At 34.3% G+C, this 23,937-nt stretch overlaps 1 protein-coding gene across 5 annotated transcripts in view; it reads right to left on the bottom strand.

The window, feature by feature from the left end:
• Positions 1-23,593, bottom strand: part of LOC150099987 (uncharacterized) — a 167,144-nt gene extending 143,551 nt beyond the window's left edge. For 3 of the 5 annotated variants that reach the window (XM_090403008.1, XM_090403011.1, XM_090403009.1), the window contains exons 1-2: positions 23,476-23,593; positions 16,399-17,247 (exon numbers count right to left, since the gene is read on the bottom strand). In XM_090403008.1, coding sequence (XP_090259134.1) covers positions 16,399-17,247; positions 23,476-23,520 — 894 coding nt within the window. In that variant the 5' untranslated portion in view covers positions 23,521-23,593. Of the gene's footprint in view, positions 1-16,398; positions 17,248-22,825; positions 22,854-23,073; positions 23,195-23,475 lie in introns of those variants that run through there. The other 2 variants (XM_090403010.1, XM_090403012.1) reach the window with 2 other exon arrangements.
• Between the last annotated feature and the right edge of the window lie 344 nt (positions 23,594-23,937).

Raw genomic sequence — 23,937 nt, 5'->3', positions numbered from 1 at the left:
ATGGTGACACACCCTCCATACAGACAGCAACAGAGATCAGGACTGTATGGAGGGTGTGGTAGGATATTTATGTTGTTCTTCTGCAAAACGTCCACTACACCACCAGCAACGTGGCCTTGCATTATTGTGGTGCAATAAGAAGCCATTCTTCAGCAATGGACGCTTCCTTTTGACGTGCTGTACCATTGTCCATAAAACATCCGCATAGTATGAGCTGTTTACAGTATTCCCAGGTTCTACAGCGTGTTGGTAAACAATGCCTTCGTAGTCAAAAAACATTATGGTCATAACTTTACCAGCTGATTTTACAGTTTTTGCTTTCTTGGGGATAGGCGAAGACGGATGCTTCCATTCACTGCTTTGTTGTTTCAATGTAGGGTCATAGTGATACACCCAAGCTTCATCTGCTGTAATGATGCGTTTTAAGAAGTTGTCGCCTTCTTGTTCCAGTCTTTCTTTCCATTCTGTGCACACATCCACTCGATGCTGCATTTGCTCCGGTGTCAAGAGTTTGGGAATCCATTCGGGCGCAAACACGTTTCAGTCCCAAATGTTCAGCCATGATTGAGTGAACACTTCCCACAGAAATATTCAGGACAACATGCAGCTGGCGTACTGTAATTCTGCGATCCTCCTTGATGATAATCGCTACTGTATTGATCATTGTCTCTGTGATGGATGTTGAAGGTCTTCCCTCACGTTCAAGATCTTCCACATTTTGCCTTCCTTCCTTAAAAGTTTTATGCCAGCGAAAAACACTTGCCCTCGACATTGCTTCATCGTGGAAAGCTTCGCGTATCATGTTAAAAGTGTCCGATGCCGATTTTTGCAAACGCACACAAAATTTAATCGCATAACACTGTTCCAAGGACGCTTCCATTTCGACAACTGGTCGTGGCTCGTAGGCGCACCGAAACAAGCTTGTGTTTAGTCACGTGACATTCTGGCACATCAGCCCGTATATGACATCTATCAACCTCTTTTGTTAATACAGACAGCAACATTTCTTTATTCCACAGAAATTAATATTGTGATGAGTGGTTTCACGACAGTAAAATTAGTCTTATTACTTATTGAACAGCCTTCGTATATCATTGATTTTAGCTCTTCTCTTGGCATGTCTGACCATATCTTTGTTCAGGATTCCTATTATACAGATCACCCTTTCCTAGGCAATCTAGGCCTCACATCCTAATGCTACAATGGTGCCAATTAGATGACTTAAGATTTCTATGCCTTGTTTCCATGGTCTGATTACTGCTTCTCCTCTTTTGATTCCAGCATCTGCTATGATCTAATAACAAAAAATTCTTGCTAGGATGAGCCCTTTTATTCCCCACTACACCCAAATTCCTAAATTCTTACCCAAGCCTTGGTTTTCCAACAACTGTGCTAATGTGGTCCAAGCCAAAAATCCAGCATACATCCAATGGCCCAAGTCAGAACTCTAACATCTCACTCAACTTACAGCCCATACTTACAATCTTGTAAGGACCAAATGCACTAAGATTATTTCCTACTGAAATGGCAACTGAGCTTTCAGGTTGAGCTTCAGGGTACAACTTCTGCTTTCCATGTTTTCACCTTTCTCACAAATCCTAAATTCTTACCCAAGCCTTGGTTTTCCAACAATTGTGTTAATATGGTCCAAGCTATGCATCTTATTTCAGAGACAATTAAGAGTACTCCCAAAGTACTTGGAAATAACTCTTGACAGGTCTCTGACATTTAAAAAACACCTTATGAACACATTGGCTAAAATCAAGACTCACAACAATATAATTCAGAAACTGACCGGAACATCTTGGGGAGCCTCTGCGACGATGCTTAGCTCTTGGCCTTGTATTCTCCACCGCCGAATATGAAGCTCCACTGTGGATCAATAGCACACACACACACACCCATCTGGTTGACAAACAGCTCAATAATACTATGCATCTTATTTCAGGGACAATTAAGAGTACCCCCATAGAATGGCTTCCTATTTTAAGCCATGTTCCTCCTCCACCATTGAGAAGAGCCAATGCCTTATGCAGGGAGTACAGAAAGATCCAGGAAAATCCCCATCTCCTAGTGCAGTGCTTCCCAAACTTCTGGATGTCAGGGGCCCCGCTTTGGAAAAATTAAAATATTTCACCCCCCCCCCCTCGAAAAAAAAATCTTAATATAGACATTATTATAATATTTATTGCATTTATATTCAATACAAAACATACACAGTGAGTATTGCAAAAATCAAATGCAAATATTACATTTTTAGCATCTTACATACATATTTGATATGGCACATTATCACATATTTTTATATAGATATATTGTTATTGTACATTTGCAGTACAAGCACATGAAACATAAAAACAAAAAAACTTGATTAGAAATAAAGAATTAAAAACATAAAAGAAGTTTAATAACAATTTAATGTGATGGACATGTTTCAATACCGCTACACCAATATCAGGTGAAATATTGAAACTGCAATTCTTAGATTTCTGCTTTGAAATGAAACTTATATGAATAAGCATATATTTATTAATATTCATTAAGTGCCGAAATACACAGGAAACAAAATTTGTGAACCAACAATGTGTGATTTTTTCCATTAAAATATAAAAAATAACAAAAAAGAAATAATAAATAATAAAAATTAAATACCTTTCTTTTAAGATAAAAAATGTACTTAGTCTTAAAATATTTTAAATTTGTTTTCATTATTACATGCCCCCCCCCCTGAACAAAACCTACAGTCCACAGTTTGGGAAGCGCTGTCCTAGTGCATACAGACGCTTCAAATTTAATAAATAGATTGAAATCGAGATATCCTCCTGTTAGTACTGCTAGAGGACAATTTTGACATCGATCAAGAGTGCCAATGGGACGTTTTTGCAGATCCAGACCTGCAGAACTTTCCATGCATTGGAGAACAACCACCTGGATATGACCTTCCATGCAAAACTTGGATTACACTAAATCAGCTAAGGACTAACCAGGGTCGATGTGCAGACTTATTTTTTTTACAAGTGTCAGAAAATTCGTTCCCCACAATGTGACTGTGGAAGTGAGAAGAAGACCATTTGCCATATTCACCAGGAATGCCCACTGAAAGCATACGAAGGAGAGGAACAAGATTTCCTAGTTCCAACACTTGCGACCATTGACTGGATTAATAACTTAGATATAAACTTGTAATATCTGATTGATAGAAGAATCTTAATTTTCGTATTTGTAATTTTATGCTGGTGTTGTTGGTGTATTTATTGTGTTTGTGTTATACACATGAATTTAGAGATACCGAGTTTAGATTATATATATATATGTGTGTGTGTGTGTGTGTGTGTGTGTGTGTGTGTGTGTGTGTGTGTGTGTGTGTGTGTGTCTCAAGCAGAAGTCGATTTTTAGAACAGATGTGCTTGAAATTAAAACCCTCCATCTTACAGAACAGAGGAAAATTCTGGGAAGAAGGAAAAGAAACAGTGTTATCAATTGCAAAAGACACTCTAGGTTCCAAACCTAAAATAAACAAACAGTGGATAACCCAAGAAATCATAGCTACCATAGAAGAGAAAAGAGAGGCCAAGATACTTGTAAACCAACAAAACAATGAAGAAAATAGAGAAAAATACAGAGCACTAAAAAATAAAGTTGATAACCTATGCAAAAAAGCCAAAGAAAAATGGTTAGAAGAAAAAGCTAAGAAATGCCAAGAAGCATACCAACAAAACAACCTAAAAGTCTTCCATGATACTATAAGAGAAATTACAAAGGAATTCTCAGCAAAAGCAGTAACAATGATAAACAACAAGATGACTGAAACTGGGAATATTGAATATATAAGAAAAATCTGGTCAAACCATTTTAAGACTATCTTCCACCAAGGAAACAAAACTACAATGCCAACAATAGAAGAAAATAATGATCACCCAAAAATTTTACAAGAAGAAGTTAGATACGCAATAAAACAGATGAAAAACAAAGCACCAGCCATTGATACTATCCCTACTGAACTGTGGTCATATGGAGGCAGCATATCAATAGAATATTTAACAACCCTATTCAATAAAATACTACAAACAGGAGAGATCCGAGATGACTGGAGAACTGGAAAGATCATCCCAATATACAAGAAAGGAGACAAAAGAGACTGCAGAAATTACAGACCAATCAATTTACTCCCTCACACCTATAAAATATTCATAAGAATTATACAAAATAGATTAAAAAACACCTATGAAGAAATGATAGGCATAGAACAAGCTGGTTTCCGAGGAAACTATTCAACAATAGACCAAATTTTCACACTGCACCAACTAGCAGAACTCAGCTGGGAAGACCATAAAGAACTATATTGTTTTGTGGACTTTAAACAAGCTTTCGATAATATCAACAGAGAAATCCTTCTCAAAATTCTACTAGAAAAAGCAATAGACAAATATATAATACAGTTTCTGATAAAATATTACTCTAAGACAAATGCAATAATTAAAAAGGACACACTCACAACAGAACCCATAGAGATCCAAAAAGGAGTAATGCAAGGATGCCCATTATCCCCATGCCTATTCAACATATATCTAGAAGAAGTTGTAAAGAAAGCAATAGACAATGAGCCTGGAATCAATGTCAACGGTTTAAACATAAATAATATCAAATATGCAGATGATCTCGTCCTTCTTGCAAGAACCCCAAATGAACTACAAAAGTTGATCAACAAGCTAAATGAAACCTGTAAAACATATGACATGACAATAAATATACAAAAGACAAAAGTGATGAAAATAGGGAGGAACAGAACTACCATCTCAGCCACCCTAAACGGAGAACAATTAGAACAAGTAGACAATTTCATATACCTTGGATCAAAACTAACAGAAACAATAGATGAACTCAAAACAATCAAACACAGAATAGCGTTAGGATGGACCACCATGGGAAAATTACAGAAAATCTGGAAAACAAACAAGATATCTAAACAAGCCAAAATCAAATTATATGAAGCAATAATTATACCAACAGTCATCTATGGAGCAGAAGCGTGGACAGTTAAAAAAAGAGAGGAGAAAAAACTGCTGGCATTTGAAATGAAATGCTTAAGAAAAATAAATAGAACAAGTTGGATAGAAAAGAAAACAAACATCACAGTCAGACAAGAACTATTGTATAAAAAGACAATAATAGAAAAAATTAGAAAACAACAACTGAGATGGTTTGGACACACTGTACGCATGGATGCAGACAGACTTCCTAACGTCCTAATCAATACTTTTCCAACTGAAAAAAGAAGACCTGAAAGACCAAGAATTACCTGGCTGAAATTAATAAAGAACATCTCGGGATGCAGAACATATAATGAACTTTTTCGAACAGCAAGGAAAAGAGAAGACTGGAAGATCCTGCTCAAGAGAAGACTCCACCTGTCTTAGACGGAAGAGAAGAAGAAGATGTCTATTTATATTTTAATTATATTGTTATAATTGCTATCGACACTGTATATGTTTCTTTTTCTTGCAATGTAATAGCCATATGATAAATAAATAATCTTTCTCACATTCTGATGATAAAATGGTTGGTAATATCTAAAGTGAAGGTATTTCTTTTGCACCAGTTTTTTTCCTACAATTCATGTATTGATAACTAAGGCAGATTTCCTCCCACTATTCCATGAATTATCCACAGTATGCATCTTCTGATCTTTTGCCAGAATATTAGAAAAATACTCAGCTTTCATACCAAGTCACTGGTTCTAATGGTATTCCTCCAGCTGTACTAAAAGATTGTACTCCAAAATTACTACCCCTGTCTTGCATCGCCTCTTCAAGCTGTCATACACATCTGGAAACTATCCAACAGCTAGAAGCAAAGTTTTATCCAGCCTGTTCCCCCCCAAAAAAGGAGATAAAAGTCAACCATCAACCTATCACTTTACTGTGCTAACTTGAATACTCTCAAAATAACAGAAAAGCTCAACAACCCATAACAGTGAACTGCTTCACTATATAGACTCACCAATCATGATTCTGCCACACTCCACAGTGGATCTCCAAGGTCAACTCGCCCACCTATCAACAGAGTTCACAGGAAAAATCTAGAGTTAAAAGTTAAAAATCATTAAGCTACAATCTTAAGTTATTTCTCTTACCCTCTCTTGTGAGTGGATCTCCAGCTTCTTATTCATGCTGTTTGTTGTAGGTCACGGTGGATGGTCTATTTTAATCATTTTCAGTCAATGCTGGAATACATCGTGGCTCTGTGCTTTTACCTACACTCTTCCTTCTATGCTATCAATGACAGCACTCTCCATTCTTTTTTAATTTCAAAACCTTGTAATGCTCTGATGCAACAGCATAGATAGACTTTAATTTAATTGAATTTAAGTCTAAGAGCCCCTGGCAAATTTGTAGCCGAGTGCCTTTTATAGTATGCTCATTTTGATAGCAGACAAACTATCTTGCTATTGGCACTCTTGGAAACTGGTGCAAAGCCAAAGTGTTCCTATCCTACACCACTGTTCAGGTAATTCAAGCAACAAGATCTATAAGCAGTGTCTTAAACATTGATCTTTTTGCCATCTCAAGTAAGGGACGAGAATAGTCCAGAGTTTTAATGCTGCCAAAATGCAATACTGTCTTATTTCCCAGAAGACCATACTTCACTTAACCTTCTTTTTGACAATATTCTGCTCACAAACTATGATCAGTTTTCTCTTCTTGAACTTTTCAATTTAGCCTATCCTGGCATAAACATGTTCCATAGCCTCTTCAGTTTTTAAAAAGATTGATATTATTTTTCGTTCTAAACAACATTTCTTTCCTACACAATTCCCCTAGACTTTCTGTTGCTGCATTATTTAAGTATTTTCTATGCATGCTGCTCCACTGAACTAGCCATTACCATTCTTCCATCCATGTACAAATATGAATAGCTGCTGGTTAATACCCACACCCAATCTTGCTTCAATCCTCATTCATTTCCTATACCTCTGCTCTTTGGAAGAGTTTCCTATACCATTTTTCCCCAATGATTATAATCCTCAGCTGATCAGACACATCAACAAATGTCTTTCTTCTCTTTAACCTCTTGCCCACATGTGGCACTGTTGTGTCATAGGTCTTGAGACCTTGTGTGTGTGTGGGGGGGGGGGACTGATGTATAAAATTTGTAGCCATTTTAATGTTTTTTTTTTTTTTTTTTTTTTTAATATGGTGATAATTCCTAGTTTAACTACTCTATCCTGTTATTAAATTTTTAAATAATATATACTAGTCTGACTAACAACTAGCTGGCTGAAAACTAGTAACAAGATAGTCTTGAGTGAAATATTTAGGCCTGCATCATGGCTATGATGCAGGCCTAAATGCCCCCCCCCCCATTTTCCACACCATGATTTACTGCTTAGTTTTTTTTTTCCATTTCAAGATACTGACTTAGAAAGAGCAACTAAATAATAATTAAGGTATGCACTTAGAATATTAGTTTTTTGGAGCATATTAACAAATGTACGATTCCATTTAATGTAATATTACCTATAACATTTTTTCGTGCTAGACATACTAGAGATGACTATTACAGTCTACTATGCTACAGTCAACCTCCGGGAAGGAGATGACATCTGGACAAGACAAGATACTACAGTAAGTTAACTCCACTGAACTGGTCACTACCATTCCTCCACTTTCTTGTAAATTATCTTGTTTCTGATAAATCCTTTCCATGGTAAAAATTAAATATGGAAATAGACAACAGAATCAACAAAGCTGATAGGTAGGAAGTCAACTGAATAAATTTATATGGAATAAGAGAGAAATTAGCCTAAACACTAAATTAGCTGTATACAAGACAGTATTCAAGCCAATTTTAACTTATGGATCTGAGAGCTGGTTCAGAAATAAAACACTTCACTAAAGACTAGAGACTGCAGATATGAGAGTTCTGAGAAAGATTAGGGACATGAACAGATGGCATCAATGGCAATATCATATTAAAAACGAGGATATTAGGAAAGAACTTGACTTTGTCAGCATCCAGGAATGCACTAGCAGAGCTAATCTCAGATGGTATGGTCACTTAAAACAGAATGGTAGAGGAAAGATTAGCAAAACAAGTGTTCTCTGCCAGGTTGGCAAGAAAACGACTCAGAGGAAGACCAAGATATAGGTGGATTGATACGGCACAAAGTGCCTTAGACAATAGAAATATAATATCTGATAATGTTAGAGTCTTGACTGATTTGGAAGAAAATTGTAGATAGGAAGTTAGTAATGATGTAATTTTTCATGTAGTATTATCATATCCTATACACCCCTTGAAGGTGTATATATCAGGAATTTGATGATGATGATGATGGTTTCTTGTAAATTTCTGTGTTTCATACATTTTTGTACTATGTAAGAGCAATTTCTACATGGCAATGATGCTAGGCTTAATCTCATGTTTTGCTTCTGTCTTATGAATTTTGTAATAAAGAAGCCTATATACATTTTTATATTCGTTTGTCTTTTTATATATAAAATACTGAATACTTAGTTATCTGAAAAAATGTCAGACAAATACAACAAAATTTAGTGAACACACAAAAAATTAAGATGAAAACTTTGCTTATATAACCAAGATTGGAAGGGGATCAATCGTTCGATGCTGTTGGCACACTCTCCCTCGATGAGTCTTTGGACTCCCTAGAGGTGTCACATAATAATAATAGATGTAATAATATGTTAAGCATTTTAAAGAAACATATGCACCAGGCATATTTCTATATAGAATTTATTAATATCAAACCAGAATACAAGAATAAGCAGTTAGAATCTAAATTAAATACACCAAAACCACAAACTTTTCATGATAAGAAATATGCAAAAAATGGGATATAGATAACAACATGTAAATTCTGTGTATCGTTTAATAACTGAAATGATCGTATTAGATAACGTGCTATACTCAAATTTTCAATATAAAGAATTTAAGTCTCATGAGTAAACTTGCTTCACAGTGTTGTTTGCATGGAAGAAAATATTTACAAAAATAATTCTAGATATTTATGCCCAATTATCTGCAACTATTAAAAACAAGATTACAGATGCTAAGCATCTGCAATTTCTCTCAGGTTAGATATATGAACTTGCCAGTATACAAACAGCAATCTTGTTAGCTTCACAAACTTTCAATATAATCGTAAAGTTTTCAACTGTCAGCATGTGCAAAATTACACATATCAGATGATTAAAGAAAAGTTTTTTTTTACTGTTACAACTATGACATAATGCATCAATAGTAGAATAATAATGATGAAATTGTAAGGATTTGTTTTATTTGCATATTGCAATCAGCAATAATGGATATCATTAATACAAAGTTATTAATAAATTTTATAGCAGCATGTAGAAAAATAAAATATTTTTAACCATTCATCCACTGAATGCTCAAAATTAAGATATTTAAACTAAATTTAAATGTCAACTAGGTGGAACTTTACTTTTTATGTGCTATGATAAAGATAAAAAGAGCATTATAAATCTATACATCAATAACAATTTAATAAATACGTTAAGCTTAAAATTTGTAGTCATTAATGGAACCACTGCTATATTGTGACTCTGAAAATGTATTTATCCTAAAGATGAAGACAATTTATTTGGGAGTACAAAGAATGAAAATATTTCTCTGTGAAGTAATTTAAAAAAGACGTGATATTTTATTCAAAAATAATTATATTGTATTATTTCTGCAATCTTAGATCCAAGATTTAAGCTAGCATTTTTAATTTCAGACAAAATTGATTGATTAGATTAAAATGTTTGAATTAGAAATCTGAATCAGATTAAGATATACCAAGTAACTAAGAAATTGATAATATTTCATTTATAATAAAATGTGAGAAGGTTGGAAAATCATAATGATAGAAAGAAAATAGTAAATAATGGAAGTGTTTTGATGATATCACTTCTATTCCTGTATTGCCACCAGGTCAAAAGCAGAATCTACTGCAGAAAACCATTAGGGAAATGATTATCTATTTTAATAAACCATTTTAAAAGAACTTTTTCTTTTAAAGTTACACGGTGATCAGCATTCATATTTATAAATTTAGGGACACAAAAACACACATGTTGAAGAGATTATTTTATTAATTACTAATAAAATAAAACTTGACGTTTCGACCCCTGTATTGAGGTCATCATCGGAAGGATACAAGTGTATAAGGAACCAAGCTACATGCTCTAGCCCTGTATACCGGTAAACTAAATCTACGTAGTTAATTAATCCTTTTTCCTAGCCTGACCTCTAGTGATAAAAAAAATAAAAATAAAATAAAAAATAAAATAATAATAATAATAAAAAATATATATATATATATATATTTTAAAAGAATTGAATGACTAGAACCGAGATTTAAGTAAAAAGGTTTTAATATTAAAACACTACTAGTTTCGGCTTGTAACAGCCTTCATCAGGTGACATTATAAAAGAAAGAAAAAAGAAAAAATACTAAAACACTGAAGCTTAAATAAACTAAGAACATAATAGAGAGCCTCTATACATAATTAGCATTAAAATGTGGTTGTATTTAAAGCTGTTCTTTCGTTTGTGGTATTGTTGGGAAAGTACGTGCTAGTAGCATCTCGTGAATGCCAGTACATGACTACAGTTGAATGACTATCTGGGAGGTTGTAGCTCAAGTTATTATTTAGATGAACAGGATTGAAGATGATTTCCCTAGATTCTACGATTTTTCTCTCTAGTTCATCATTGCAACGGAAGATGTTAGTAGATTTTTCCCAGCAGACTTTGTGGCTTTGGCTTTCATCATTAGGATTAGCCGAGAAAAGGATATGACTTGATAATGCACTAGCTCGCTGTCTCTTGTAAGAAATGTCCCTCATGTGGTCTTCCATACGCAGTTCGACAGATTTGTCTGTCTGCCTAAAATAAGGAATATCACAATCACACAATATTTTATATACACCAGGGTATTTGAGTTGATGATGACAAGGTTATGGGTGGCTTATTAAGAAACGGATTTTTGGAAGTGGAGTGAACAAGGTTCTGATATTGTATTTTCTTAGAACTTTTGCTAATTTATGTGAAACTGTACTTATGTAAGGAATAAAAATATTGCCTTTGAATCTATTTGTTTCTTCTGAGTGATGTCTAGGAGGATTAAGAAGGAATTTTTCAATGATTCTCTTGGAATATCCATTAACTTTGAAAGAAGTTTTGAGATGGTTTATTTCTGTAAGAAGTTTATTTGGGTCATCCAGAAGAGAACAGGCTTTGTCCCAAGGTGGAAATTATTCCAAGCTTATGAGGAGAGAAGTGAAAGAAAGAACAGCTTTAAATACAACCACAACATTTTAATGTTAATTATGTATAGAGACTCTCTATGATGTTCTTAGTTTATTTAAGCTTCAGTGTTTTAGTATTTTTTCTTTCTTTTATAATGTCACCTGATGAAGGCTTACAAGCCAAAACTAGTAGTGTTTTAATATTAAAACCTTTTTACTTAAATCTTGGTTCTAGTCATTCTATTCGTTTAAAAATATGTATGTTAACCGATTTAATGATCATTCATTCATATATATACACACACACACACACAACTACAATAAACTGCTGAAGTCCTCATGTATTAATATTCTTCTGGATTTATACAGTTCTGATTGTTATATGATTTCTTTCAGTTGCTGTTGAATGTTACAAACACTTCACCAGGTTATCTTCTTGTAGTGGGATTTTTCTATGGCTAGTTTAGGTTGTTATACAGGTTGTAGATGGGTCCTCCACATTCTTGAAATGGTTAGGCCATCATTTTTGTTGAGATTTGGGTTGTGTTTAAGCATTTCACATGACTCTTTAAATTTTCTCTCAAGCCAGGTTTTGGTGCAGTGTAGGGACTTGGTATTTTTCCAATCAATTCTGTGGTATGTTTGGAGTGCGTGGTCAGAAAGGCCGGTTTTCCCAAAATGGAGGTATTTAATCTGTCGTTTGTGTTCGTCTTGTCTTAACGATGATAGTTCGCCCTGTTTCCCCTATGTATGGTATGTTACATGTGCATTGTATTTTGTATACTCCTGGGTGGGCTAGGTGTGGAAGAGGATCTTTAGAAGAACTGAGTAGGTGTCTTAACTTGTTTGGGGGTTTACAGGTGGTTTTAATGTTGTATTTGCATAGTGTTCTGTCTAATTTTTCAGAAATGCCTCTAACATAAGGAATGGCAATAGCATTGCTGAAATCTTTTTTGTTATTACTGGTATCTTTATGGATGATCTTGTGAATAGTTTGTTTTACTGTATCCATTTTTTATAAACGTTTGGTTGATGAGCTTGTATTCCTGGTTTAGAGCTTGTTCATTAGAACAAATTGTTAGAGCTCTGTGTTTAAGGGTACTTATGATATCTAGTTTTTGTGTTGAGTGGTGGTAAGAATTTTTGTGTATGTATTGGCCTGTGTGTGTAGGTTTGCGGTAAACTGAGGAGGAGAGACAGCCAGAGGGAAGACGTGTGACAAGTGTGTCTAGGAAAGGTTTAAGGGTACTTATGATATCTAGTTTTTGTGTTGAGTGGTGGTAAGAATTTTTGTGTATGTATTGGCCTGTGTGTATAGGTTTGCGGTAAACTGAGGAGGAGAGACAGCCAGAGGGAAGACGTGTGACAAGTGTGTCTAGGAAAGGAAGAGAGTGTTTTTTTCCATTTCAATGGTGAATTGGAGACATTTGTGTTTGTTTAGGCGGTTAAGGAATGTATTTAGAGCTTCGTGGCCATGGGGCCAAATGGCAAAAATATCGTCGACATATCCAAGCCAAATTTTAGGCATTAGACATGCTGTCTCCAGAGCATATTGCTCAAAGTCTTCCATAATATAAAAGTTAGCTATTGGGGAAGGGGGGCATGGCTGTACTACCTTCTTTTTGAAGTAAAAATTGTTTTGCCACATGAAATATCCGGAGCGGAGTACGTGGGCAAAGAGGGCCGTGATGTCGTGTGGAAATATGTTCTATAGGAGCAAGATAGTGTCATTGATTGGGACATTGGTGAAAAGAGAAGCTATGTCAAAGCTGACTAATAAATCTTGGTCGTTGAGTGTAATGTTTTTAATTTTATTAATGAAGTGTTGTGTATTTTTTATATAAGAAGGGGACTGACCTACCAATTCCTTGAGTGTGGCCGCTAATTTTTTGGCTAAGTGATAATTTGGGCTGTCAATTCCTTCAACAATCGGACGTAGTGGCGTGCCCGGTTTGTGTATTTTTGGCAGGCCATAAATTCTGGGCGCACGGGCATAATGTGGTATTAATTTTTTTGTTGTTTCTTCGGGCCATGTGTGGACGGATTTCATTAATTCAGTTGTTTTCTTCTTGTTATGTTTTGTGGGGTTGTAGTTTACCATTTGGTAGGTGTTGTGGTCCGATATCAAATGGTTCATTTTTTCAATGTATGTTGTACGGTCTAAAAGGACAGTGGCATTGCCTTTATCTGCTATCGTGATTATAATGTCTTAGTTATTTTTAAGGATTTAAGGGCTAGATTTTCGGTTTTGTTGGTGCTTAGTTTTTTTTGTTTGAATTTAGTATACACGATGTTTCCATTCGTATTTTATCAGCCAAATTGGTGGGGAGGGATCTTAAACCTCTCTCGATTTGATACACGATATCAAGTTTGTTCACTGACCTTGGAGCAATGGCATAGTTCAAACCTTTCTTTAACAGTGAGAGTTCAGCTTGAGTGAGATTGTGGTTTGATTGGTTGATAACCAAGCTGTGGTCCGATGGTGGCTGGTTGCTCCTAACTTCGTTTGTGGGCAATTGGCTGCTCCTTATGATTTCGGTTTGTTACAGGGCTAGAGCATGTAGCTTGGTTCCTTATACACTTGTATCCTTCCGATGATGACCTCGATACAGGGGTCAAAACGTAAAGTTTTATTTTATTAGTAATTAATAAAATAATCTGTTCAACATGTGTGTTTTTGTATCCCTAAATTTATAAATATGAATTTTAAAAGAACTGATGATCCATTAATGTGGCAGCAAGAATGAATAATCACACTGCCCATTTCAAACAAACCAGCAAGGAACTTTCTTTTGGAAGCAGCCATCAGCACAGCACAGCGAGTTTTTTTCAGAAATTGAACACATTTATAAAGAATTTTAATTTTTTTTTTTAAATATTTAAATAATTTACTATTAAAATATTAAAAATTAAAAAAGCAGCTTTTCCAATATCACAATTTATTACAACTTCATTCTGATCATTAAATAATTGTTCTCTATATTTAATCGTTTCTTGTAAAATGACTTATTAAATTCGGGGAAAGTAAAATTTATTTTTGCATTTCATGCGGTTACATTTTTAAGCAAAGTATTATCACTTTTTTTTTAATTTTTTTTTTTTTCAATTTCAGAAAAAAATTAAAAAGTTATATAAAATCAATTTTTAACATCTATTTTTTCTGTCATACTCTCTTCTATGTTTATACTCATTAATAAACTTGTGTCAGTTATCTATGACTAGAAAAGAGTGAAGACTGAATCTTAATTATCCTAAGAGATTCACAAACATCTATGCAACTTCAAGGGGGGGATTTGAATCCATAACCTAATGGATGAGGAGAAGTGAAATGTTATTCACTCAGCCACCTAGAACAGCAGTGATTCTTTGAGAGAGAGATTTTTTTGCTTCGGCGTGTCAATGATATATCCGAGTGTCTTTCAAGAAAGTGCAAGTGTTCATCAAATTCCTGATATGTACCCTCAGGGGGTGTACAGGATAATTATGACAGTACTACATGTTCACCATTCAGGAAACAGTTGATGTTTTCAATGTTTCTGCCTATTTTCATTGTCTGTCATCTTATTGCTGATTTTTATACTAAATTTATTACAACAGTTATTCAATTTAGTCAGGGAATCTTGCAGACTTGTACTGGATTTATTCAGAAGAATAACATCATCTGCATCAAGTAAAGAGCTAAGATTAACATTGACAATTTTGATATCAGATTAAACACCATCTTCCTTCATAATGTGATCCAAATATAATTAATAACAGTGGAGATAATGTGCACCCTTGTCACACACCTGATTTTACCTCAAACCATCTTCCTGTACCTCCTTTAACTCTAACTGCTGATTTACAGCTTAAATAGACTATGTATTGCTCAACATAATGTTCCATTTACACCATATAACTGTAGCATTTGAAAAGCTTTCCTCTTGGCACCTTGTCATATGTCTTTTCCAGATCAACAAAACTTAAATACAAATCCTTGTTATTGTCCCAAGATTTCTCAACTATTTGTCTTCCTGACAACCTCTATTGGTCTGAATCTAGCTTGTTCTTCACCAAGCTTCCCTTCCACAATTTTTCAAGCATACTTGCTTAAATCTTACCAGGAACACTCAGTAAGGAAATACCTCTGTAATTATTCTCACATTCAGTTTTACTTCTCTTTTCATTGATGGGTCCTATAAGAGTTTTACTCCAATCATCTGGAATTTGACCTTCTGAATTATGCAATGCAACCACTGTAAAATTTTTACACCTCCATATTTGAGCATTTCTGGCTGATTTTCATCTACTCCTTTCCACATTTCAGTTTTTTGACAACTTTCTACTTCAAATATGATATGTATTCCTGATTGTATTAGGAATTTTCTACCATTGTGCTAACACTGCTTGTTTCATTTAGCAGTCTTTCAAAGTAATTACTCCAGATATATAGAATATTGTTATTTTCAGTTTTCATGTGACCTTTAGCATCTAATTCCTTTTTACAGTATGTTTTCCTCCATTTCTAAGCTTTTTCAATAACCTCCAAAATATTTTGCCACCTTCCTGATATTTATTTTTTATGTTCTTACTAAAGTCTTCCCATGACTTTTGTTTAGCTAGTTTTACACAGTACTTCACTTTCTTACATTTTTCTCTATTCTGTAAGAGCACAAGTTGACTTACTTGCCAGGATATTCCCATATGCTTTCTTCGTTTCCTTCGCTGCCTCTTTAATTTCCTGAGTCCACCATAGGATTTTTATTTTTCTATCTTTACAGACAACCTCATCACATGCCTCTCTGGCTGAATCAATGTTTTCTTCATATGTGCCACTGGATCTCCAAAGTTTGGTTCTTGTTTTCAAACTATCATTTTTTCTTGAATGATGTTTATGTATTTGTTCCTGAAAAATTAATAGTTATGAGTAACCAACTTTTAAGCCTATCTACAAGAATAAGTAATCTTAATGAGACAAAATTTTTCATTCCCACAAACAGACAAACTGGAGAGAAGTATGTTCGACACTTCATAAGAGCTATGAATATTATTTAATCCTATGTAATTAACCATGAATACAAGATATGATAATAATGAATAAGGATATTTGTTGATATGTAGCAAAAATTTGGGATAAGTTTCTTACCATTTGTGGCAAGACACCAGCAGGACCTGGAAATTTTCTCTTTCTAGTTTTTAAACTGGTCTTCTTAAGTGGGGAAGAACTATCTTTAATAGATGGTGTCCTAGAAAAATCAAGCACTTTCATAGTAGGATTTTCTGTGATTTGGCTTTGGCTTCTTGATGACAAACGGCACTGAGATGTGTGCCTTGTTCTTTCATTTGCATTTCTGGCATCCTGACCTTTATGAATGCTGTCAATATCATTTTCTTTAGAAGAATGGGCATGAAATAAATCTATTGAATCAAAACAATTTGTTGATGGTAACCCAAATGGTTCTTTTATGCTGGACATATCAATATGCTTAAAACTTTCATTTAATTTAGAACTTAGAGAAGAACAAGATTTGTATTTTTCACATATGTATTCAGTAGTTAAAATACTCTCGCAATTTTTTTTATTTTCAGATCTTTGAAAATTAGGTGCCATAATATTGTCATACTCACTGGAATAAGCAAGTGATTCATGTTGAAATGCCTTAATACCTTTTGAAGCTGATGATTGAAATTCAGTTTGATTTTTGCTATTAAAGCAATCCGTTAAGGAAGTGCTCACTATTTTCTCTTTCTCTATTTTAGATTCCACTGTATTAAATGTTTCTCCAGGTTGCTTCTGATTTTCCAACAAACAGTTCTCATATGCAGTCATAAATGGCTTACATTTTGTTGAGTTTGAGTTTGTTGACTTAGTTTCAGTAGAGAATTTTAAGAGAGAAACAGATGAACTGCTTACAGATAATGGATCTGTATGAAACAACTGTTGGCTCACCGAATTTGAAGCAGTAGATATCTTGAAAGCATTCTGCAGGAAATCCTAAAAGATATAAAAGAATGCTTTAATATAAAAGGTAATATAAAAGAAAACTTAAGAACTATGCCATTTTAACTGATCCAGAATTAAAATAGTCCATTCTCACTACAATGAAATTGTAGTATGCAAAAGGAATAGTTTGTTATAGTCAGTTTCCTTCAGAACACTGATAATACTAAAAGCAGAATATTTTCAGTTTCTTATAGTAAACAAGTTGACTATAATGATATTTGCTAATAAAAGCTAACTGTGAATGACAATTTTTAAATACTAAACAAAAAATTCTTGAAGAATTTACTTATAAGGAAGTATTATATTTTCCTGTGTTCAGGATTATGCAAAGAATAATTAAACTGTTTAATATTTTCGAAGTTGCATCTGTCACAAGAGACCCTTAAAGGATACAAAGTAGAACTTGGAAGAATAGTCTCAAGTTTGAAGTCCTAACTAAGAAGAGCAGCATCCTCTAGACACTAATAGGAAACCTAGACTGTAACTTGGAAAGCCTAAAAATTGGTTTCCCATATATCTTTGCAACAGTAAAACACCATATTTATTTAAATTATGTTGGTTTTCAAGGGCAGTTATAGATTATAAAATAACTGCTCACAAGTAAACTTCTTGTGATGAAGTATAATGGTTTTCTCCCTATTTGATTCTTTAGTCCATGACTGTCCACAGTTGTAATGTGGATGCATTTATGTTCTTCCAAATGATGCTGGCTGATTTGCTAGTCTATCCACAGTAAGCTAACTTACAGGAACAAGGAGTCCTATATATATATATATAAAAAGATAAGCCAAAATTTGAAACGTTTTTTGTCTTACCAGCCCGGAACTCAGGGGTTGGGCACGTTAGGCACCAGGCCCCCCCCCAATATATATATATATATATATATGGGATGGCCATAATTAAAGAGAAGGTGTTCAGAGCCCTGTAATGAAAAATGCATTGGACTAAATTCATCTAAACTTGGTGTAAGTACACTCTGGTCTGGAATATGGGGTTTTGATTTACAGAAAAAAAAAGTACAAAATTCTGCCAACAGCAGACAATTGGTGCTAGAATCACGTGATGGTTGCATAATTCCATTGTTTCTAATGATGAGTTGGTGGATATAAGGAAGACCAAAATGGATTTGTGTCATTCTGATAAGACTGAAGTGCTATGGATCTCACCTTATCAGAATGGGCATTGCTAGTCAAGCTTTGCTATCAACAATGTGGTAATGCTAATGCTGCGCTTTGAGAATTCTGACATTTGAAGGATAGGAGAAAAGGTCTAATAACAATAACAAATCTTAGAAAAATGATTTTACAATTTGGAAATAGCAAATCTTTAGCAGTGGGGGCAGGATGAAGGTGCAAATGGATTATTCCTGAACAAGTTGACGAAGTTGCAACTGCAGTCAGGGAACACGGAATGAATAATAAACAGGGGTCCAGCAGTACTTAGGCAATATCAAGGCAAGTGGACATGCCATACTCAACTGTGTGGAATATCCGGCATCAAATGCCAAGGTTTTTCCCCTACAGGATCTTCCATACTCAAGGTTTGCTTCATGGTGATGTGGAAACTCGACTGCAGTTTGCCTTGACATTCTTAGTTCTAGTGGAGGTGGATGATTCATGGCCATGGAAGATCTTGTGAAGTGACGAAGCATTTTATCTGAACAGTAATTAACTCACACAGCTGCATTTGGGCTGCGAATAACCCTCATTGGTTCCATTGAATCCCTTCACTCACCAAAAGTCAGTGTGGTGTGGTTTCACTGCACTGTTTGTTATGGGTTTGTACTTTTTTGAAGAACTTCACCCGACAGGACCAGTGACTTGTATAATCTCTGCTGTTAGGTATCAAGAGATACTACAAAACTTTGTTGTTCAGCAACTGTGGGAACAAAGATGCCTTGACTACCACATTTATGCAGGATGCGCTGTACTTGCATACAGTACTTGCCTTAGTATCCCAAAATGCAAAGTACATATCCTTACAGACATGTATAATCCTATGCATTATGGGAGGGGTCACTACCCAGACCAGTTTCAACGTTTATTGAAGTGAAAAAGTAAAGGGGTGCTCATCATAGGCCTAGAGTAGTTACTATAAGGGATTCAAGAGAGCCTGATAGTATTAGAAGAAAAGACATATAGATAGTATGAGAGATAGAGAAAAGGTCTCAGCTCTTTATTTTATCATCATATAGCCAAAGGTTATGAGTTTCTTTTTTTTTTTTTTTCACCAATTCCATACAGATGAACAACCAAAAGACCAACTGAAACTAAAGCACAAAAGATGACTGATACCCAGGTGATTAGCCTTATCTGAGTTAACTGCCATGCATTGGCCTTCTCTGTCTGGGATTGCTCTCCAGTCATCCCTGCATTGACTATAAGACCACATTGAATTAAGAGGATGGAACTATTTAAAAAACCTCTCATAGCAAGAATAGGCAGAATTTTATCCCTCTCCCACCCAGTGAATATTGCATAATGTGAGTAGTCTACATTATCTAGTCAAAAATTTGATAACTTCTAGAATGCTTGTTTCAAAGTACAAAAATCGTCTAACTGAACAATAAAATTTCCATGTACAACATTATAAAGTATATTGGATGTCACATTGCTAGTTTTTAAATCCATGTTTCTTCCTAAACTTCCATAAATGGTATTTTAATTCATTAATTATAAAAATCAAAATTCTCTTCCCATTGCTGACAGGTGGTGGGTACTGCAAAAAAAATAACCTATTTTGTGGTAAGTAATGGGATGCTCAACATATTACATAATCTGTTCCAAATATGCAGGGCAAGAGGGCAGCTGTAGAACGCATGTTCTACTGTTTCCAATCGGTAACAGTTGTCACAGATTGGATCTCCGATGTTAAAGTACCTCCATTTTGATCATATTGACTAGAAGGTGGACATATGCAATTCTCCAAGCAAGATCCTTCCTGTTAACTTATTGAGGTTCCAATAACCTAAGGAACAAAGTATTGTTGTCAGTACCAAACTATGGAAGTTTAAGGCAAAAGAGATTAAAGATTTCTTTATACCAAATTTCACTTTTTTTTAATGGAAAGAATGTCAGTGTCAGAGTGTTGTAGCACTCTTAGAGTTAAGCACAGAGTGTTGTAGTGTTCAGGAACAATCTCAGCTTTTGGACCTTTATAATCATTTATTCCAAATAGGGAAAGATGAAAACTTGTACAGGAGAAATGGTCTGCAATATTTTATGGATTTTTGAAACTGTATTGCTTAAATATCAGAATTTTAAGACTGGAAGCCCAAATCCTCCATGCTTCATTGATAGTTGAAGAAATTCCTTTTTAATTTCTTGGTATCGGTTGGACCAAAAAAACTGCACAGGCTTACTGTATAACTGCTTTTCTTCAGCGTCTGTGATGTCTGTAATAATTATATACAACTGAGCAAGAAAGATTTTGAGTACTATGGCTTCAGAAGAAAAGGAAAGTAGTCTTATTTTCCAGTCTTCTACGGGTTCAAAGTTCTTGTATATAATTCTTGAACTGGTAGTATTGGCTAAGTGGAGAAAGGAATTCCAAATATGAGGGGTTAGTCTAAAAGGAATGCCTCAAAGATCCCACTTTTCAAAAATTTTTAATTTTGTAGAGGTCTCATCAGAGGGAGCCAGACCTACAAGTGATGACAAGGATGAAGTAATGCAGAAGTCATATTTCAATATACAAGTAGTCAGAAGGTGTCACACTTTATTTTTAATAGAAAGAATTACTAAAATACTCTGGATTAGAGAATGATGTTTGAAAGTTTTTTCACTTGGTTATACTATAAATTAAAGATGCTACGAAATTATATTCTTGGTTTTATCCTTTATCCAAGTGTAAGCAAACAAAGTTTGCATGTGAAGATAGATATGTGCTTTGCATTATGAGCTGCTAAGGAAAGTGATGATGATGTGAAGTCATTAGCCTCTACATACGAGAAGCCCAGTCATGAAGTTACTTCACATGAAACTTTGTTTGCTTACACTTGGATAAAGGATTAAACCAAGAATATAATTTCTTCGCATCTGTAATTTATAGTATTATAAAGTACTATATTATAAAGTATTATAGTATTAGTATAACCAAGTGAAAAAAATTTCAACATACTTCAGAGAAATTTTTTTCAGAACAGGTCACTCAATTAGATAACTTAAACTGAAATATGATTTTTAATGGCCAGTGATTTGTAAACATACAATGCCAACAAGTTTCGCCAATGGATCTGTTCTGCCTCTTCAGGGCTTATAACAGTAAGAGAAAACTCAAAGTGGCTAGTACAGAGAAAATGGAATAACACCATCCTTAAAAATTGAGCAAGAGTAGAGTTACAAGGGTATTTTGCTTGGAGAGTGAAATAGCTTGCCAGAGTCTGTTGTGGGTGCCATGCCTGTGAATAAGTTCAAACAAAAGTATGATAGATACTGAGCAAAAATGGTGGATAGCGCTTGGCATGATGTTTAGGGCCTTCCTTCATGAGTTTAATGACTCCATGGAGTAGCTAATAATAATAATAATAAAGTGATCCAAAAAACTTTTTCACCACAGTCTATAGTCTAGCCTTTCTAAATACCTTAATAACATATCTTCCATTTCATTACGTATCATTCCATTATATTGTAAACATACAATACCAACAAGTTTCGCCAATGGAGCTGTTCAGCCTCTTCAAGGCTTATAACAGTAAGAGAAAACTCAAAGTGGCTAGTACAGAGAAAATGGAGCAACACCATCCTTAAAAACTGAGCAAGAGTGGAATTACAAGGGTATTTTGCTTGGAGAGTGAAATAGCTTGCCAGAGTCTGTTGTGGGTGCCATGGCTGTGAATAAGTTCAAACAAAAGTATGATAGATACTGAGCAAAAATTGTGGATAGCGCTTGGCATGATGTTTAGGGCCTTCCTTCATGAGTTTAATGACTCCATGGAGTAGCCAATAATAATAATAATAAAGTGATCCAAAAAACCTTTTCACCACAGTCTATAGTCTAGCCTTTCTAAATACCTTAATAACATATCTTCCAAATGATAAACTTTCTTTTACAGTATGCAAAAAGTTACTCAAGATATATTCACAGAGTTTTCAAACATATCCCTCCTAGTAAATATATTATTATTAACCACGCTACCAGCAAAGACGTCTATAGACGTCAAGTTTATCATGGATGTGAAGTGCATATTAAAATTGTAATACCATTGATATTACATTGAAATATATGATGGATACGAAGCATATGAGGATGTGTATTTAATCCATAATGGCCGGTGAGGTGGTTAAAACTAACTGTCACAGTTATCAATCTCTGTTCCAGTGAAGCATTCCTCAAATCTGAGGAATGTGTTGTGAGTCTGAGTGTGTTGTGTATGTAGACACAGTGAATCAGTTTAAGGCACAGTTGAATGAGATTTGTGTGTGATTGTGTGTAACTCTCATGATGAGTCGGTCTCCACGGAGATAGATGTTAATAATAATAATAATAAAAACTGAACTTAACTATATACACCACTCTTTATATAATAGCTACAATTCCAAAAAAAAAAAAAATTGTGAGTGGAATGCACCTGCGAAAATGAAATATCCATTACACTATTTCACCATCATCCTCTGTCAACTTTAAGAATCACTATGGCCTTTAATTTTTTTACTTGTCAATGAAATAAATGCTTCCAATGAACTCAAAGTTTATTCTGCACTTCCAACACTTTGCAATAAACAGACGTTCCCGCTGCTATTTAAATATATATTCGCAGAATGCCTTGAAATGGCGACTTTTAAACATGTATGCTACGATGAACATTTTAATTAGTACCATTTTAAACATATCTTCACTCCCACTTCAAGTGAACACGAGTCTTCGTTTCTTGATATCACATTGCCACAGAATTTGTCACTACTTTAAATCATATATGTTATTTTTTACTTTATTTAATACTTTACAAAATATATGTTAGCATAAATCTAACATATATTTTTTAAATATATGTTAGATTTATGCTTTCGAGTTATGTAATCCCAAATATGAATATTATTTAAATCCATCCCATTTCTTTAGAGAAAAATTAATTTCTTCTTTATCATTATTTAATTTTTCTCTAAAGAAATGGGATGGATTTAAATAATATTCATATTTGGGATTACATAACTCGAAAGCATAAATCTAACATATATTTAAAAAATATATAATAATAACGCAGAAGTAAAATAGTTTTACCTCTTCCCCAAAATCAAAATCATCGTCACTATCGATTTTAAACATTTCATAGCTATATTTTGATTACACAAGTTACTTGAACAAGCATTTATACCTATGGTTCAATCAAACAAACCGCTCTTTACTTTATCTGCTACATTTGACCAAACATTACTCGATACGACGTTAGCGACACAGATAGATTCTAACGATTTTCAGAAAGACCACAAAAGCTATTTGTCAGTCTCTCTAAATGGTGCAATGGTTTCCTTTCATCCAATGTCAATTTATTCTTTTAATATGCTCAATTCAAATATGTTAATAATTCACCATTTCTCTAACTATTACTTACTAGTTTAATTAGTTTATCATATTTTTCATTTCTTTTAAAATGAAATTATGATATGGCATGCCTGGTAAGCTGAATTCTTAGCGAAATTTTCAATCGATGGTGAGTTAGCCAATCTCATACGGAAGTAGCAG

The sequence above is a fragment of the Typopeltis vanoorti genome, chromosome 13 (genome assembly GCF_054136105.1).
Source record: "Typopeltis vanoorti isolate ZY-2024b chromosome 13, IOZ_Tvanoo_1.0, whole genome shotgun sequence".
Taxonomy (NCBI): Eukaryota; Metazoa; Arthropoda; class Arachnida; order Uropygi; family Thelyphonidae; genus Typopeltis; species Typopeltis vanoorti.
This window is presented reverse-complemented; position numbering and strand designations above follow the sequence as displayed.